The 16,746-nt window shown below is 37.2% G+C and overlaps 1 protein-coding gene and 1 pseudogene across 1 annotated transcript; both read left to right on the top strand.

Annotated features, from left to right (window-relative positions):
• The first annotated feature begins 579 nt into the window (after positions 1-579).
• LOC143567598 (pentatricopeptide repeat-containing protein At2g27610 pseudogene) lies at positions 580-3,256 on the top strand (annotated as a pseudogene).
• A 4,361-nt stretch (positions 3,257-7,617) lies between these two features.
• Positions 7,618-12,166, top strand: LOC143567597 (protein FREE1-like). Its single transcript, XM_077053982.1, has 10 exons — positions 7,618-8,064; positions 9,831-9,917; positions 10,013-10,144; positions 10,591-10,710; positions 10,835-10,900; positions 11,468-11,578; positions 11,645-11,737; positions 11,830-11,863; positions 11,925-11,995; positions 12,074-12,166. Exons 1-10 carry the CDS (start codon positions 7,618-7,620, stop codon positions 12,149-12,151), a joined length of 1,239 nt encoding a protein of 412 aa, XP_076910097.1. The 3' UTR covers positions 12,152-12,166.
• Positions 12,167-16,746: the final 4,580 nt, after the last annotated feature.

The raw sequence follows: 16,746 nt of genomic DNA, 5'->3' as shown, positions 1-16,746 counted from the left end.
TTTCCAAGGGGTTTAGCCGGCCCAACACGCTACCAACTGTAACCTATGCACGTGCCCTACCTGTGAGTGGTGGATAGGTAGCGGCTGACACAGAGCAGGCGTGCCGTGTACTCTTCGTCTTCTACCAACTGCAGGCTAGGCACGTGGTCTGGCAGGAGTTGGTGGGTAGGCGGCGGCTATTGGTCACAGTGCTGTGGCGTGCTGTCTGCCACGCTGCTGTCAGTGAGCTGTCGCATTCTTGGTCAGATCTTTTGTCTTTACCTCGTCAGGTATCACGCAAAAGATCCTCCATACGGACTGGCCCATTTTGGCGGGAGTTTTCCCCCTCCCGCCTTTGCTCATTCTTTCAGGTGACACTGAATATTTGTAAGTGTTAAGCCTTATGCGTGTAGCTATGCTGTGCGGGTAGCCTTCCCTGATGGCTTGTATCCGCAACTGCGGGAACAGGCGGGTTACTTTACCATTGGGAGGCTTTTCCCTGCGTATGCAGCTTGCATACTGCGCGTAGGCTTCTCTGAGCATGGTGGGTCCTGCGGGAGTAGATGGTCTTTGCGCAGACATCCCTGTTCAAGGTGAGTCATGCGGGACCAACTGAGCCCTGCTGGGACCTACCTCTTCAATGAGCTAAGATGGTTTTCTGGAAAACTGCGGGATTTCGCGGAGCTTCGATTGATTGACGAGGGTGAATCCATTCATAGGCAGATTATGGAAACTGGGATTGACTTGGATTCACATCTGTGGGTGTCGCTGATTCATTTCTATGCGAAATGCGGCCGATTGAGTGTCGCCTGCCAGGTGTTTGATGAAATGCCTCAGAGAGATGTCGTGCCTTGGACGGCTCTTGTTAGCGGGTTTGTCGCTGACGGGCGTGGTTTTGAAGCGCTTCGGTTGTTCTGCCGGATGCTTGAAGAAGGTGTTGCTCCGAATGAGTTTACGTTGGCTACTGTTTTGAAAGCTTGTTGTTTGTGTTTGGATGTAAAGTTTGGTAGGCAGGTACATGGTGTGGTTGTTAAATCCGGCTTCTTTTCTGATGGGCATGTCGGGTCTGCTCTCGTTGACCTTTATGCTAAATGTGGTGAGTTGGAATATGCAGAGAAGGTGTGTCTTTTCTTGCCCAAACGGAGCCCGGTTTCATGGAACTCGTTGCTTAACGGTTTTGCTTTGGCGGGTGATATTCAAAGGGTTCTGAAGTTACTTTCAAGAATGAAAGAAACTGAAATGGAGTTTAATAAGTACACATTATGCACGGTTCTTAAAGCGTGCGCAAGTTCTGGAAACTTGAAAGCAGGACAGCTTGTTCACAGTATGGCAATTGTAACCGGATGTGAAAATGATGAGTTCTTGAGTTGCAGCCTTGTTGACATGTACTCCAAATGTGGGCTTGCAGATGATGCGTTAAAACTGTTTTGGAATTTAAAATCACCCGACACTGTAACTTGGAGTGCTATGATATGCTGCCTTGAGCAGCAAGGAAGAGAAGAAACAGCAGCTGAGCTGTTTTCCATGATGATGTCATCTGGGCTAAAACCGAATGAGTTCACCTTTACGAGTATTATAAGTGCAGCTAAAGAATTAGGTGACTTACATTACTCACGGTGTCTACACGCGTGTGTTCACAAATACGGCTTTGCAAGTGAAACTTTAGTCAATAATGCATTAATCACAATGTACATAAAGAATGAATCTTTTGATGATGGTTACAAAGTCTTTAACACAATGAGTCGTAAAGATTTAGTTTCATGGAATGCTCTTTTAGCAGGCTTCCATGACAACAAAACTAGTGACGGTTCAAGAATCTTCCAGAAGATTCTAGAAAGTGGTTTTAAACCAAACATGTTTACGTATATAAGTACTCTGCGTTCGTGTACCAGCTCTTAAACAGCGAAGTCGGGAAGCAAGTGCATGGTAGAATAATTAAAGAAAATCTTGATGCCGATTGTTATGTGGGGACTGCTTTGATTGACATGTATGCCAAGTCAAAATGCGTAAATGAAGCTGAAAAAGTCGCTAATAAGTTGAAAGAAATCGATCTTTTCACTTGGACAACGATTATTTCCGGTTGTGCACAAACTGATCAAGGTGAGAAATCCATTTTTTACTTCAAACAAATGCAGAAAGACGGTGTTAAACCGAACGAGTTCACTCTTGCTGGCTGTTTAAGAGGCTGCTCTGTTATTACAAGCCTTAAAAGTGGTAAACAACTGCATTCTTTTGTGATTAAAGATGGACACGCTAATGATCCGTTTGTTGCAAGTGCACTTATAGATATGTATGGAAAATGTGGCTGCATTAACGACGCTGAAACAATCTTTGAATCAATCGACTCGCACGATACGGTTTTGTGGAACACAATTATTAATCAATACTCACAACACGACAAAGGTGAGAAAGCTATTGAACTTTTTGAGAATATGTCGACTAAAAATGTCTCACCCGATGAAATCACTTTCATCGGCTTACTTTCAGCTTTTAGCCATTTGGGTTTGACTGAATTGGGGGAAAAATACTTTGACTTAATGACTGATGTTTATAAAATTCATCCAACAATCGAGCATTATGCGTGCATGGTTGATCTTTATGGTAAAGATGGAAAGTTTGATAAAGTTGAAAGCTTTATTAGTCAAATGACGTTGACTCCTAATAACTTGATTTGGGAAACTGTTCTTGGAGCTTGCACGGTTTATAAAAATGTGGAACTTGGTCAACAAGTTGCAGAGAAACTTTTTGAAATTGAACCGGAAATTGGCTCAAATTATATTATGTTATCTAACATTTATGCAACCAATGGATGTGGGATGATGTGGCGCGAGTTAGAGCGTTAATGTCGAGTCGAGGCGTTAAAAAGGAGCCCGGGTCCAGTTGGGTTGAAGTTGATGGTCAAACCCATGTTTTCTTGTCTCAAGATTCTTCTCATTTGAGGATTCTTGAAATTCATCAAAAGGTAAAAGAATTGGAGGAAAAGGTTTTAAAAGCAGGATATGTTCCGAATACGGATTGCGTGCTTCATAATGTGTCTGACATCGAAAAACGTGAAATTCTTTCACGTCATAGTGAAAGATTGGCACTTTCTTTTTCACTTATAAGTAACGAGTTGAATAAAACAGTTACAATATTTAAGAATCTTCGAATATGTGGAGACTGTCATGAATATATGAAGCGTGTTTCAAGGGTTATAAATAAGGATGTTATTATACGCGATGCCAAACGGTTCCATCATTTTAAAGACGGTTCTTGCTCGTGTCAAGATTATTGGTGAACACGGCGCGTTGTTTATTCGGACTATGTGTCGGGTTAGTAAAATTTATACCATCTGATTATCTTTGGTTTGCATTATGTAACACCCTAAATTTATGCGTTTGGTTTCAGTTTTGCAGAGGTGGAGTAAGAGTAACTAACTTCCGTTAAGGATATGGAGGAGACAATGGGTGGTGTCGAGGGACAGTTTCTGGGCCGGTTTGAGCCGTGGTTGGGTTTTGGAAGGTGCAAGAAGCAGTGAGCAGCATGGTGGTGTTGAAGGACAAGGCAAGGGTTATAGTTATGCATAGGCATTTGGTTGCAAGCCATCTTCAAGATCCTTTAAAGGGTACTCTGATACATATAAGTTGCTTATATCAGTTTTTTTGGTTTTGTTATTTCTCAGTTTCAAGATGATAGTGTCATATATACTCTCTTTTCTACTCTGTTGTGTTATCAGATTCGAAAGAAAAAATATATTCCTGTTGTTTAAAATTTACTGAATAGAATATAATTCTTGATTTTTAATGTAACTTCTACCGATTTAAAGTATTATTTATTATATATTTAATATTATTAGAATCATAGGATATGTTGTTCTTGATTGGTTTGCATGATGAATCACGCGAGCATGTTGTGCAACATTCTTAACTTAATAAAAAGCGAGAACACATGCTTATGTACCATAGTTTCATATGTTTGGCACCCGGTATAAAATGGTGTGTCCGCTCCTAGTTTGATACTTGTTTTAAGAGGGTCGTTGAGTGTTTGGCAAACCGTGGCATCTCTTTATTATGACGTTCGTGACTTAAAAACTAGAAGGCATAGACAATATTTCAACCTACCTTTATAAATGGTACATGGTGGTTGTATTCATCTAGTTGTTAACGCCTTATAAACTTCCTTTGAATAGAGACAGACTAAAAAGATAATTACTTTAGTAGCAACATAGTCTGTTAAAATATGCATGTACAAATACATAGTACAATATTTATTTTAGGTCTTCTTCCAATTTCTTTTGGCAAAAACACGCAATGCATTAACGCCTTGTGTCAAAGTTGCATTATATAGTTAAAATGGTCGCTAAAATATAAAGGCGAGAACAACTTGCAAGTATTCTCGATTTAATATAAAGTGAGGGTGTTTGCCGGTAACAATGTATTCAACGTAAAATGATGTATGTGTCTGTTTAGAATATGCAGTTAATCTATAAGTGTAAATACAACAAAGGTTAAACCAAATATTGGTTGTCCTCACATAAGTTACTGTTCAATTTTTGTTTCATTTCATTGGACATTGTCTGTTAGGATCGGGCACACACAAACACGAACAACATTGCAAGAGAAAAATAATTGAAGATAAACACGCGAGATTTGCGTGGTTCGGTCTAATCTAACCTACATTCACAAGCTGTAACTATGGTATTTTATTATTGTTACTGCCTTACTCGCGAGGAAATACCTGTACAACGATTACAATATATAGAGACTGAACAAGAAAACATAAGCGGGCCCTAATAAAGAGAGATAGGGCCGGCCCAAAACCACGCATGTATTTTATCTTTATTAAACCTAATTATTCAATCTTCAAGTAAACTAAGCCCAAACCGAGCCCAAACTTCCACAAACCCAACAATCTCCCACTTGGAGGCTTGATAATCTTCAAACTGCCATCCGTTGTGAACACTTGTACCTCTAGTAATCTCCTCGAGTCACCCGGTTGTAGCGGGCTTCTCATCAGATTTCCTTGAGGCTCGTTGAAGCTCCCCTTAGCTCCAACACATCAGTCATGGCTAAAACTGTCACGGACTCGCCCTTTGTCCCCACCGGCTCCCACTTAAACGAACTGCTGGATGCTGAGATATCCTGAGAACAAATACTTTCCATATATAGCAGGTAACCTTATGAAGAGACTTTATCAGATGGAACACTGGTTCTTTTAACCCACTATCTTCTGGTAAACGTAACTGAAGCTTTGACTGACTGATTGTCAAAGCTCCCACTGCCACGAACACCTCCAACTGGTTTTCTTGAACCCTTCCATACACGTACAGTTTGAATCTGACCCGTCGCTCTAGGTTTAATTACTGCAAAACAAACCTTCTTCTGCCTACTAGACTCCTTGAACCGGATTTTAACTTTCTTTCAAACCAAGGTAGTTACTCCCTAAGATGGTAAACTGACCATATACAATGAACCCACTTTCTTCCTAGAGCCATGCCAAGTTTACCTTTAACCACCTTCCACTGCCGTTCTCGAACTTAACTTCATGCCCTTGATCATCCAACTATCAAACAGAAATCAACAACCTCTTCAGATCTGTAATAACCCTGACATCTCTCAATGTCCATGAACCAGCTAAAGTCTTCAAATCAATGTCACTGAAGGGATTGGGGCTGGAGAGCTAGCAGCTCGGCCCAAAGAAGCTCTTAGCCCACCAAATCACCCCTGCGGATCGGACCCACCATAAGAGAGCATCCTCAGGAACCATCCGCCAGGATGGCAGAAAACGCTTCTAGAAGACTTCCGCATTTGGAAGAAGATATAAAGTACACCGTTAGGCAAAATGGGCGTTGATAACTAAAGGATCCCTTGATAGTGATATTTACCTTCACAAGGGTGAGCACGTGAGAGTTTATCCAATAAGAATGAGCCAACGAAGCAATCCCTAACGGCTTTGCACATGGCCAGTTGTTCAATCCACCCAGAGGTAAACACGTGTCCCCTTAGGTGAATGGAATGCCATTTAGACAATGACAGCCCAACCAATCATTTTCTACCACTCATAGCTATAGGTACCCTCATAACCTTAACAAAGAGGTATACACATATTCCATCAATCACACAATATTACTAAGTACTTTATCCCATCAGAACTAATACTGATTCTTACGTCAGAGGGTGGTTACGAGAAGACCCACATCTTGTCTTTCTCGTAACGAGCTCACGATAATCTGTTTTGCAGGTTCAATATGATTCATCGTTTGGCCAAAACCTTATTCCCGAAAACCTAACCCGATTGAAACATAGATCTAACCCTAACCTGGGGATTAAGTTGGTGTTTCTTTAATGGCGCCATCCATTTTTCGTATAGAACAGATTCTGTTAGTGGTTTTGGTCAAAATAAGTCAGAATCAGGCGAATTTGACCGTTACTCCATCATTTGTCAAGGGATGCACCACCGCGGGCGGTCCTGGCCCTGAGGATGATGAACATCTGAAGATAGAAAACTGACGGCATTAGCGGAGTCGAGATTGGGAAACTCATTTCGTGCATCTCTTCGTTTAAGGGAGGATGACACGCTCATCGGACGTCAGCAATTTGGATCTTCTCGAAGGACGCAAAATCCTGAAGAATGGTTACGTCCGAAACAAGAAAGAATTACATAAGAGTACGAGTGTATGTTGCAAACTGAGTAAGCATTGCCAAGAGCATTGGCGTATGAAGAATCTCTTTCACATATCCATCTCCCCTGCCAACGATACGTTGTAGTTAAGCTGGCGTTAGTGTCTAAACTGCGTCTATACCAGGAGAAAAGTGGGAGAAGGGAAGTCGCGAAGAACCAGAGTATGTCTCGCGGACATACGTATGATTAGAGTCGTGCTACCCGTGGGCATCATGACGAAACGTACCGTGGTGATAACGACGGTTATCCAAGTGATGATAGTTGAAACTATGCTGGTGATGGTATGAGTCGTCCAAGGATGATAGTCAAGCACACTGAATCCTGTAGTTACGCGGAGATGGATCGTAGCCTGAACAAAGAAGTTTTGCCCTAGAATAGCAACGATATTATGCTTTTCATCAGCTACCCAACGAGCACCAAGTTGTTCTTCTTCTTGTTCTTGTTCAGGATTTGCAGCAAGTTGCTTGATTTGCTGTTCTTGTACAACCTGAGCTTCATGAATGACAGGCTGTTCTTGCTGATCTACTGGAATATTCACCCACTCTCGTTCAGCCATTTTCTATAAAAACGAGCATGTTAAGACTTATAATTTTCTTGAAAACGACCAAAATGCCCTTATTCGTTACAACCCTTAAGTTATAACGAATGGCAACATAGATCTAGCCCTAGTACGAATAACAGACAAATATTAGTATTCATGCTCGTTTGATTAAAAAATAAGTAAATTCGTGTTCATTTATGTTCATTTGTTTAAAATTTTAACGAACAGCTCACGAATACATATAAACAAGCACAAACGAGTGCAAATAAACATAAATGAACACAAAGAAACAAATAAAATGTTAAAAAGTTTCATAGGAAAAACGAACATAAAATAAACGATCTTCGCTTCGTCTGCAATCAATCAATCAATCGGTCAGCCTTGATCACACGCCATATCAATCATCAAACCCTAATAAAATTCAATTCAATTCAACCATGAATAATCAAAATGAGATGACGTATCCTCCATCATCATCATCTTATTATTATTATTATGAATCAGACTTCCAAAACCCTAGCGTTAATCCCCAATTTCCATCCAACGCAGCAGCATCTGCACCTCCAGATCCTTCCATGTACAATTCCAATTACGATCATCCAAGTTACTCGGCACCTTCCTGCTATCATCAGACGGCGCATGATTACACTGCTAACGTTACCTTTGATGATTATGGAAGACCTATACCCTCTGGTATTGATCAGTCGTCTAGGGTGCCCGTGCTGCAATTTGATGATTATGGAAGGCCTATAACTCATAGCCGGACCCAACCGAGGGCTGCTGCTGCTGCTGATGATACTGTTTCAAAAGCTGCATTGAAATTTAGTGTCATACTTTTATCTCAAGGGGATGGATTGCATGGAGATATGGATGTCTTGTGTCAGGTTTATTTATTAAGTTTACCTGTCAAAGATAATTCTTGATTGCTTTCTCTTGCTTATAGTTAGTTTCCAAGGAAATTTAAAACAGAGTGTGTGCGCGCGCGCGCGCATTTTGACCATATATTTTAGGGGTGGCAAATGTGGCCCATGGGTTGTAATAAAATGTATATAATGGGTCAAGCTATAAAAAGAAAATGATTGAAACGGGTCAAAACGGTTTTCTTGAGGTTATTTTTTCTTTTTTTATTATGGAACGAGAAAAACGAAGAAAACTTTTTAGTTTTTTTGTTTTTTAGTTTTTAATTTATATTTCGAGTTTTGATTTTTAATTATTTTTTTTGTGAATATTTTAGTGAGGGATTTCTGAAATCTCAATCCATTTTGACCCATTTCAAAAACCCCTCATTAAAAAATTCAAAAAATAATTAAAAAATTATAACTCGAAATATAAATCAAAAACTAAAAAAGTAAAAAAAAACAATAAAGTTTCCTCCGTTTTTCTCGTTCCAAAAAAAAAAAACGTAAGAAATGCTAACCTGTTTCAATCATTTTCTTTTTTTAACTTAACCCATTCTAACCCATCATATACATTTTATTACAACCCATGGGTCACGTTTCCCACCCCTAACCTATTTTAGTTTCGATTTTATTCACGTTGATGAAAACATGTATTAAGTTTCTCTTGTGCTGAAAATTAGTTTTTTTTTTGTTCATGTGCGTGTGTTCTTTTAGTTTTAATTAGTTCAAGAGACATGCGCATAATTCAAATCTCAACAACTTTTTTAGTATGGATTGAGTTGTTAAGTTATGAGATTCCATAAGATCACCCTCTACCAATACATCCTGATCTATTTTCATTGTTGGTAATTATCTAATGGCAATTGCACGTCATTAAATCCGCTAACATCTAGTGTTAAGTTTCCTTTTTGTTATCTTAAAAATCGTCATACTAAATAGACAAAACTAACATGCAGTTGATCCACAGATGGTTTAGGTCATAGATCTATTATTGCCAGCTAAAAAAAACAATTGCAAGTTGTTGAGAATCAATGGTCTCGGCATAGAGATATTTGGTTACAAATGTGAAATGCAGAATCTCCTTGCCTCAGTCCTTAGGAGAGTGGAACCTTTTTTGCCTGCAAATGTTTTTGCAGTTATGAAAGGAAGTTAGGCGTAGCTAGTCTAAGAATTATCAAGGTTTTTGTTACAAGCCAAACAGAAGAACTCAACCCAAAAGAGAAAGACTAGTCTGATGAGTGAGGGAACCCATTTGGCTTATAAACTCCACATCAGTTGCCCACACAACCGATGTGGGACAAGTCCCATACCTTGCAATGGTTTCAGTCCGTAACAATAGACCTCCCTTCACGGCCACGTTGGTCACGGCTGGCCCACTCCAGGCCACCACCCCGAGTCCTTGTTGGTCACGGCCACGTTGGTCACGGCTGGCTTCCTACAGGCCACCACTCCGTGGGCCACCACTCCGAGGTTGGATCTGATACCAATGTTACAAGCCAAACAGAAGAACTCAACCCGAAAGACTAGTCTGATGAGTGAGGAAACCCATTTGGCTTATAAACCCCATATCAGTTGCCCATACAACCGATGTGGGACAAGTCCCATACCTTGCAATGGTTTTAGTCCGTAACAGTTTTGCCAATCCAATTACCTTTAAATGCATAAGAAATATCTGTCTTTTCTTTACTTTATTTTCTTGTTTGTTAAGTGACTGGTATGCTTAAATATTTTGCTCCATGTTTTCTCTGCAGATTGGTTTAGATGGTATTCAGCTTCTCGATCCTGCAACAAGTCGAACACTGAAAGTATATGCACTTGACACTGTAACAAAGTGGGAGGTAAATATGTTGCTTTAAAGTAGTTAATAAACGTATGCTCCATTAAAAGGTTGATGTATGAAATATATAATCTTGAGTTCTTTCTTACCTTATAGGTATTGGATTCAAGTATATTTGCTTTCTGGACCAAAAGTTCCATTGATATGAATGCAAGATGTGTTAGCTTAAAGTCCAACAGTTACACAACGACCAAAATTCTTGATATGGTGGCTGCTGCAAGTTTTCAGGTTTCAAGTTATCATATTAATTTGATTTCTATCAAATATCAGCGCATTTGTATATAGTATTCAGTACCAGTAACTAGGAGAAAACATTATGTTACTTGGGTGCTGTTTGTTTTCTAAAGCGGTATATTTATGGAATCTAAATACTACTTCTGAATGATCAAAGGTGGTTCTAAAACCTGAAATTTGAACTTTTTTTTGTTTTGTTAAATAAATTTGTCTGTCTTGCTTTTCGGAATATCAAAAGTTTCAGTTTCTGTACTAAATGGTAATGATTAATTCCAAATGACTAATGTAAAATAAGATATTTTTGAATTACAGTTGTTTCTAGTGGTTGTTATAAATAATAATTAAGTTAAGAAAAAAAATAATGGCCCTCATTTAAAGCCCATATTTGAAACGGAATACAAAAGAAGACTTAAATGTCTCAATTGTTTATCTTGATGCAGTTTAAGGAGATGGATGGTGTAACAATTTCTGAACAAAAACAACCACCAGCTGAGAAGAAAAAAGGCTTCCCTGATTGGATAAACTTGATGAAGCCTACCAATGAGGAGAAAGACCATTGGGTTAGTTTAATCCTCTTAATTAGTTTGATGAAGCTAACTAGAAATTGCATTATAAAGTTTTAGAGTTGCATTAAAAGATGTGGGCGAAAGTTCTTTTAACATTGGTTCTTCCTATCTAATTTAGGTTCCAGATGAAGCTTCCACCAAGTGCACAGCATGCAACACATATTTTGGTGCTTTTGTGCGAAGGGTTAGTCACTTAATTACGTTTCTTAATGAGTAGGCCTGTCAACTAACCGAACATTCAGTTCATGAACCGTTTGGCGGAAGTTTATTTATGTTCATTTATTTAATAAACAGACGGACATGAACAATTTTTTTTTGCTCTTGTTCGTTCATCTATGTTTGTGTACATTCGTTAAGATATTTATATAATATTTATCAGCTCGATTACAATTTAGTCTCGTTTTAATAACTTTTTAGGCCCAAGACATTGTTCTTCACTGTTAATTATATTTGGTTTTAGCTCAGTTATGTTCGTTCATTTACCTTCGATTACGTTCTTTAGCTGTTCGATTATGCAAACGAATGAACATAAACGAACACGAGCACGTTCTTTTTTTTTCAACAAGAGAGACAAGAAATCCCGTTCGTTTAATTTTTCGTGTTCGATTGCTTTTTTTGGTTAAAGAAATGAACGTGAACATCCCCCGTTCATGTTCATCTGGTTCTTTTACAGGCCTATTAGTGAGGATTATCACTTGTTTTATTTAATTTATGACCTTTTTGAATAATGATCTTTTGCTTATGATTGCAGCATCACTGTAGAAATTGTGGTGATATTTTCTGTGATAAGTGCACTCAAGGGAGAATTGCTCTCACAGAAGAAGAAAACGCGCAACAAGTTCGAGTTTGTGACCAATGCTTGGTACGCTTAAAACTATGAAAAAAATAGTCTTTAATTATTTTTTAAAGTATTATTAATATTTTGTAGGCAGAGGTTACTCAGAGATTGAGTCATGTAAATGAGGTAGCCGGTAGATCCTCTGGATTCAATAGGCATGAGGATCTTGCAAAGAAACTTCAGGTATTAGATATTATTAATATTTTATTGATGTTACTTAATAAAATACATGTTTGAAATGTTGTATCATTTCGTCATATGTTTGTGAACAACAGGAGGAGATGGAAAAGAAGCGGAAAACAACATCTGGTATGTACTATCTTCTAGATTTTTTAGCAATAAATATTAATTTAATATTTTACGTGTACAGAATTGAAATCCAATATGAGCGATAGGAAAATGAAAGAGGTGGAATGTCCAACTTGTACGGTTCATTTGCAGGTTTGCTACTCTTCACATTTGGTATAGTTATAAATGATTAAAATAATAAATGACAATTTAAGCAAAAAAATATTTCAGGTGGATGTTCCTGCTAGCGGTTCAAAAACCATAGAATGCAGTCTTTGCCAACATCCTTTTCTCGTGAATGCCCACTGATAGACTAGTTGTTATCAACAGAAGCCGGGTACGTTAAAAGAGTTTATGATCTATAAATTTGTATGGTGTTGATCATGTTGGCGTTAATATAAATTTATAATGAAATTGTTTATTTGATCTGTAAAACTATTTATATAATTATATACAGGAAAAGCTATGTCTGTAATGAAGTTATCTATATGGGCATTTGACCATTTAATTTAAACTGATTTGAATAAAGTCACTTTTTTTTTCTGTGTAGGGGGCTTATTAATTCTTATTATTTATTATTTTTATTAAGTGGAAAAATTTCGTCTTTGGGTTTGAGGTCTGTGGGGTTATGTTGTCTATGGGGTTGTTAGGTTTCTAGCTTATGTTGTCTATGGGGTTGTTAGGTTTCATTGGACCATTGCTTTGTTTTTAAAATTTGATTGATTCGACGACACGGTTTGATTGCTTTCTAGAGTGCTTATAAAATACTTAAAGCATTTGATTAATATGCATCATAAATTTGATGATTCTAATTCAGTTAATTGAAAACCTTTATATATTTGTGTGTGTAGTGTGAGGAACTTTAATGCACAACAAACTGTGATGCATTGTGTCAAAATTTGATGAACAGAAATGAACTACAATGAATTATGCAAGCGTGTGAGTATTGTGTATAGAAAGTGAAATTTTCCCTATGTGAGTTAGCGCATGCTTGGGATTGAGTTTGGTGTTTTTAAAAAGCTAATAAGTTAAAATGTGTTTGACAATCACAAAAATATTTTTTAATTTAGGTTTTTGAAATGGTTAAAAAGCAGTTTTTCAAAAACTCTAAATCCTGGCTTTTCAAAATAGCTTTTTAAAAAAGCTAATAAGCCAACAAGCATTTTTCAAACTCAATCCCAAACATGCCCTTAATTATACAAATAATTCATGTGCTCTAGTTTAAATCACAAGTTACATATTTAGGTTCTGTGCTTTTCATTTTGTAGGAAGTTTAACTTGTTAAAATTGATAATTTCACTTTGTTTTAAATAAATACAAATGCAATCTTGTCTCGACCACAGCCTACATCACAGTTGGGACTTTGGTGATGAGCTTCAAGTGAAGTCTGGCTTAAAGCAATTTAAGCAAACAGACTATTGAACCTTCAAATGCTAATCGGTTTCAAGTACAATATAAAGGCTATCCGCTAAGGGCGCCGAAGGAGGGGGGAACACCGCCAGAGGGTGCCGAGGAGGGGGGCGCGGAGGGCTGGGCGCCTAGAGGATGTCTAGTGCGGAGGAGGGTGGGGGTGGACCCCCTCTTTCTCCATCTTTCACACCCATGCATATATATATAGAGAGAGAGAGGTTAGAATAAAAACCCACTTGAGTTGTGAAAACTCTAGAAACTCATTCTCAACCACATGTTTTTAATTAAAGATTAAATCTTGTGTTCCACAATTAAAGTTAATAAAAAATGTAAAAGTTTATTTACATTTTCTCTCTCCTGAAAACATATACAAAAATCACTAAAAAAATGTAAAAAAAAATAGCAAAACATTTTTTTTTTCATGTTTTTGATGTTTTGTATTAAATGTAACAACATATATTACATCTAACAAAAAAAAAAGATGTTACATAGGGTTTTCACGGGTTTTCTCAACTCAAGAGGGTTTTCAAACTATACTTCTTCTATATATATATATATATATATATATATATATATATATTGGGGCGCCCAAGAGGCTTTAAACTATAGCTGGGCGGGCTTCGAAGCCCCATGGCATTGACATGACGATGACGTGGCACGGTGGAGTGGCTTCGATGCCCTCCACCATAGCGGATAGCCTAAGAGGAAACCACACGAGTTTAATCATGTCTATTAGGTATTTCAATGAACTGAAGAATCAAAGGAGAATTGTTAAATTTGAGATTATTATATAAAACTCTAGACAAAAGAGTGGTTAAATTTAAAAACTATGAAAGTTAAGATTGGAGGATTGATCGGCAGGTGACAAATTCCATCATTTTTTATACATTTTAGTTAGGTGATGCTTTAGCAACACAGATTTAGAGAGAGAAATAGCATTGTCAATTGATTCTCAAAATTGCTTTGCTTTGTTTTAAACATGTCTCTGACCTTGCTAAAAATAGGGAACCCTGGGACCAACAACCATACTAATGTCGTAAAAACATAATAGATTTCTCTTTCAAGTTAATCTCAACTTCAATGTCATTGATGATGATCTTGACTAAGCTTAACGCTTTAAATAGTGGTATCAAGTGCTGGTCAGAAGAATGGTTCACACCAAAATGGTTACAAACTCGTCCAACCAGTGGAATTGTGTTTTTTGAAACTTCTTTAATTTGATATTATTGTTACTTATTCACGATTTGTATAAAAACATGCAAAGCAGTGGTATATCTTGTATACACGATGTGGGGTCAAGTAACACCTTAGTCTATACTTCTGTTTATGAAGTATAGCCAAACACCAGATTTTTAACATTGATTCCATAGAACAAAAAAACTACCGGGTGCTGTCACTAACGCAAAGTAACTAAATTCACAACAAACGAAGAGTTGGCCATAGTTGAATATAAGTCGAATATAAGGTCAATTTCAAGCCAAACCCGGTCATCTTGTATTATTACAAGTTCATGAGCTGACTAGAATGGAATATAAGCCGAATATAAGGTCAATTTCAAGCTAAACCAGCTCATCTTGTATTTTAGTTCATGAGCTGACTAGAATGGAATATAAGCCGAATATGAGGTCAATTTCAAGCTAAACCTGCTCATCTTGTATTTTACAAGCTCGAGTCCGAGTTAATTTCATTCCCTTGTTACATATCCTTAGTTTCAAAGTGAGGATGGACGAATCTAGAGTTTATTTATTTATTTTTAAATCTACCCTATCGATAACATGCGTGATAATAATTATGTAATGTTGTTACCTAACATTATAATGGCCCATTTGTCTCAATTATTATTACTTTTTAAGTTCCACTTTTTGGCGTAAGTTATGTCCCAAACTTTCCAGTGTGTATCGGTTGGTGCCAAACATCAAGCAAGAGTCTTTTTTGGTATAAGCAAATAGGTTAAATATTTCCTAATATTCTGAAGAATCTACTTATTTATTTAATGAACTAATGAGGTCCAAACAAAATAATCTATACATAATAAAACATTGTTAACTATTACTTATGAAGTTATTTAGATTAACATTAACTTCATTTTATTTTATTTTTTTAATAATAAGTTTATGAAAAGGGATTTTATTCAGAGATGCTAGGTGCCACACTTGTGTGTTTTTATAGCTTCTTGTTTTCTTTAAATTCTTTCGTCTTGTTGCTCCTTTACCGTCTTGTCAGTCAAGTTAGAAGCAATTGACTATTGAATCCAACGTGTTCATTAGTTTAAATGCTAAAAGCCTAAAACCATCAACAAAACGATTCACAAGAAATGTAGACAAATGTTATATAAACATAAAGGATTCATAACAAGTCTTGAACAATAGTCTTTGGCTGCAAAACGAACCAACTAATTTGTTAGCGATGGTTGAGGCCCCATACTCAAAAAAGGTCCTTTAAAACAAATCTCAAGTCTCTTATTTAAACCAACTAATTTGTTAGCGATGATTGAGGCATCATACTCAAGAAAGATCCCTTAAAACAAATCTCAAAACCTTTTATTTGTAACACTCCAAAATCCAGAAAAGTCACTTCCTAGAATTTACACATCATCATCATCATCGTACTCAGTATATCCCACCAATAGCAATGCTATGGTAGGGTCTGAGGAGGGTAAGATGTAGACAGCCTTACCTCTATCCCATAGGGATAGAGAGGCTGCTTCCGGTGAGACCCCCGGCTCGATAGTAGTTTTGCATCAAGCCTTGGACATAAGGCACATAGCACTCAATCATCGGGACACCGGCTGATCGGTGCATGTGCCCTTGTCTTTCGGCTATCAACGCCACCACATGATGCCTGATTAACCTTCCGCCACTTTTAACGTTATTTTCACGAGATTAGTAAAATAACGTCAAAATTAGTGCAATTTTACTTTTGCCCACCCGAGGGTTCACAAATATATACATTATATGCGCGCACCGCAAGCAGGGCGTATCCTGCTTTAAATAACCTAGAATTTACACATCACATAAATAACTAAAGACTTTAAGCACAAATCATTAAAGTGTTACAGCTTTTAAAACTTTAATATACTCTAACTTTTATCATGACACCTATCCTAGGAGTCCTATAGTCATCATCAGATAGTGGAGATGCCACATTACCAAATCACCTAGATTGATCCTCAAACACATACTAAATGGGTTAACTTACTCATATATCATATATGTGATCCTTCAAAACCATCGATATGTATCTAATCTACTTATTTATATTATTAAAAAAATCATTTTTTCATAAGGTTTGTTATTATGAATCCATAAGATAAAAATATGCTATATTAAACATATTTTTAGACATATAAATATATTTTAATATGATTTTGAGACGGCATGGTATGTTATTACGTATGTTATTAAATTTAACTTTTTTAATGTATTTTTTTAACCACCCGTATATTACACGGGCTATATCCTAGTATATGAAATATTTCAGTTTCTCATCACTTT

This window comes from Bidens hawaiensis, unplaced genomic scaffold (genome assembly GCF_021521415.1).
Source record: "Bidens hawaiensis isolate Kalapana, Puna unplaced genomic scaffold, B.hawaiensis_p1.1 tig00023454_1, whole genome shotgun sequence".
In the NCBI taxonomy this organism is placed as follows: Eukaryota; Viridiplantae; Streptophyta; class Magnoliopsida; order Asterales; family Asteraceae; genus Bidens; species Bidens hawaiensis.
The sequence above is the reverse complement of the archived record's forward strand: the minus strand, read 5'-3'. Positions and strand labels throughout refer to the sequence as shown.